Raw genomic sequence first — 2,662 nt, 5'->3', positions numbered from 1 at the left:
CCCGCCGTCGCCGGGCGCGGAGGGCAGCGCCACCGGCTTCGGGGGCGCCGCGCCCGGGCCGGCCGCAGGCGCGCGCGGCGCCGGCGGCGGCGGCGGGCTGGAGGGCTGCGTGAGCAGCAGCAGCCTGGCGCTGAGCGGGCGCGCGGGGTCGCTGCTGGGGCGGGAGGTGAGCTACGGGGCGCTGGCGGCGGCGGCGGACACGCTTGATGACAAGCTGGCCGTCGTGGAGCACAAAAGAAGGTGGGTGGGGCCGGGCCAGGCCGGGCCAGGCCGGGACGGGGGTCGCATGCGGCGGAGGTCGCGTCGTGGATGGGAGAGGGGCGGGACACGGCACGGGCCTGCTCGTGGTTGGCGGGGATTTGATCAGGCCGTGCGCGCGTGCAGGCGGAGGGCACGGCAGTCCGCTGCCACTGTGAACTTCCCTCTCTACCTGCTCGAGCCCTGATGCCGCGTGGCTTCAAACGCTCTCTGCTCGACGCCAAGATTGGCTGCCCCTCTAAACACTTCACTCCTGCAATCACGTCACTCTTAAAACCCTGCGATGCCACACACCTGTCACCCCTGCAACTTCACGGTTCCTTTCATCGCTGCAACAACCCTTCATCGCTGCAAAACCTGTATTCAGGAGCGTGCTATTCAGCTCCCTGGTCAGCGTGGATGGCGACCACCTGGAGGAGGAGGGGGAGGAGGAGGGCGAGGAGGAGCCCAAGCAGCCGCCCCTCTCCCCAGCCGCCGACCGCCGCGCCCCCTCGGCTTCCAAGCCCCCGCTGCCGCCGCTCGCGCTCGCGCTCGGCAGCCCCCAGCGCCCCAGCGGCAACGGCAGCCTCGGGGTCGGCGCCGGTGGTGCGGCGCAGCGTCCCAGCGGCAATGGCAGCATCATGAGCGTCGGCGGCCGGCGGCGCGGCAGCGCGATCGGGGCGCGCGTGAGCTATGCCAGCAGCTTGAACGGCGCGATGACGAGCAGGGGGCTTGCGCGGATCCGGGAGCTGTCAGGCACGATGCGGGGCGGGGAGCCGACGTCCCAAACCCTGGAGAGCGTCAGGTCGATCAACAAGACCGTCGAGCGCAGCATGAACAACGTGGGTCGGCGCCCGGGGCGTGGGCGGGGTCCCGGGGTAGAGACGTCGGCGGCGCGGCCGGCGACACGTGGTGTATGGGGTCGCGTGCGACCAACAGCCTGCTGCGGCCGGAACTTTTCGGCGACCCGCTCGTCTTCCGAAATCTCACGCCTCGCGGCGCGCGGCGCACGGCTGCCTGTCTTACTCTCCAAATCTCTCCCGGCGCTCCCCGTCCCCGACCGGCCCTGCTGGCTGCGTCCCGATCTCCACCCCCTCCCCCACCGGCAGCTGGACAGCCAGCTGGGATCAAGCCTGGACGACCACTGGGGCCTCGACACCCTCGTGCGCGTGGGAGAGACCTGGCTGCCGCGCATGCTGCACGCCGGCGCGTCCCCGGCCTCCCCCCACACCCAGAGAGCTAAGGCTGCTGCCGGCGGCAGCGGCGCAACCGCGGTCGTCGCCGCCGCCGCGCGGCAGCACGGGGGTGGTGGGGGCGCTGAGGCTGCCGCGGCGGCGGCGCCGCCGCTGGGGGCGGCGGATGTACCGCTGTTGAAGTTGTTTGAGTTTCTGACGGCGTCCATGTGCCTGTATGTTATCGAGGAGCGCCCCGGGGGCGACAAGCCGGCGGGCGTGTGGGCGGACGACGCGGCTGCGCCGCCCGCGGGGCGCGATACAAGGTGGGGCGGCCCGGCTTGCTGCCCGATTTGCTCAGAGGGGGATGGGGAACAGAGTATGTCGGTAGGGATGTCTCCCGGGAATGCACCGCAAATGTATGGCATGTTGCTGGATGCATGAGCCCACGCCGTCGCCCGCCGCCGCGTGCACGGCATTCCCGCCGCAGGGGCACGTCGGCCGGCGCCGCCCACCGCTGGTGGACCGTGGACGCGGCGCCGCCCGCCCCCGAGCCGCTCGTGTCGCCGCTGATGCAGGGCACGCTGCACATCCTGCTGACCAGCCTGCGGCTGCGCATCCCCCTGGCCTGGAAGAGCGTGCAGCTGTCGGTCGTGATGCTCTGGAACGCGGCCGTGCAGTCTGGTGGGCGGGCAGGGGATGCCAGTCTTGTGAGCGCAGAGGGCGCCAGTTTGTGCATTTGTGAGGGGTCTGGGGTGGGATAGCAGCTGCCAGGCAGCTGCGGGCCCTGCAGGGAGGCGGGTGGTTTGGGAGGGGATCGCACAACCGTTGATGCTTCTCCTTATCTCTTCATGAGTGCTCGTAGGCCTGCCGCCGGGCATCGCTCAGCACCCCTTTGCCTGGGCGTCTTCACGGCCTCAGACACCTCGCACCCGCCAGGCCCCCCCCGCCATTGCCAAGGCTCTTCCTTCCTTGCCCGCCACCTGCACCCAAACTGCACCCCCACAGACCCCAACCGCCCCCCAACCGACCCCCGCAGCCAGCGTTGAGCGCCACCAAGTCGACGCCGGCGTGTCCTCCTGCCTGCTGGCCGTCGCGGAGGACGCCGCCTGGCCCCCCACCCTTAGGGACATGGCGGCCGGCCACCTGCAACACCTGCTGGAGACCCACCGCAACCTGCTGCAGCTGGGGGCGGAGCACCTGCAGCGGCGGCGGCGGGGTTCGGAGGGCCGCGAAAGTGGCGAGGGCGGGGG

The 2,662-nt window shown here is 71.5% G+C and overlaps 1 protein-coding gene across 1 annotated transcript in view; it reads left to right on the top strand.

The window, feature by feature from the left end:
• MNEG_13790 (flagellar associated protein) overlaps positions 1-2,458 on the top strand; it is a gene marked incomplete at both ends in the record, with an annotated part of 5,637 nt that extends 3,179 nt beyond the window's left edge. Inside the window, 5 exons of the mRNA XM_014037738.1 lie at positions 69-240; positions 626-1,079; positions 1,347-1,735; positions 1,900-2,093; positions 2,418-2,458. Of these exons, the coding sequence (XP_013893192.1) occupies positions 69-240; positions 626-1,079; positions 1,347-1,735; positions 1,900-2,093; positions 2,418-2,458 (1,250 nt within the window). The remainder of the gene's footprint in view (positions 1-68; positions 241-625; positions 1,080-1,346; positions 1,736-1,899; positions 2,094-2,417) is intronic.
• Positions 2,459-2,662: the final 204 nt, after the last annotated feature.

This window comes from Monoraphidium neglectum (assembly GCF_000611645.1).
Source record: "Monoraphidium neglectum strain SAG 48.87 unplaced genomic scaffold scaffold04053, whole genome shotgun sequence".
Classification (NCBI taxonomy): Eukaryota; Viridiplantae; Chlorophyta; class Chlorophyceae; order Sphaeropleales; family Selenastraceae; genus Monoraphidium; species Monoraphidium neglectum.
Note: the sequence above shows the minus strand (reverse complement) of the source record. Positions and strands in the feature narration are given on the sequence as shown.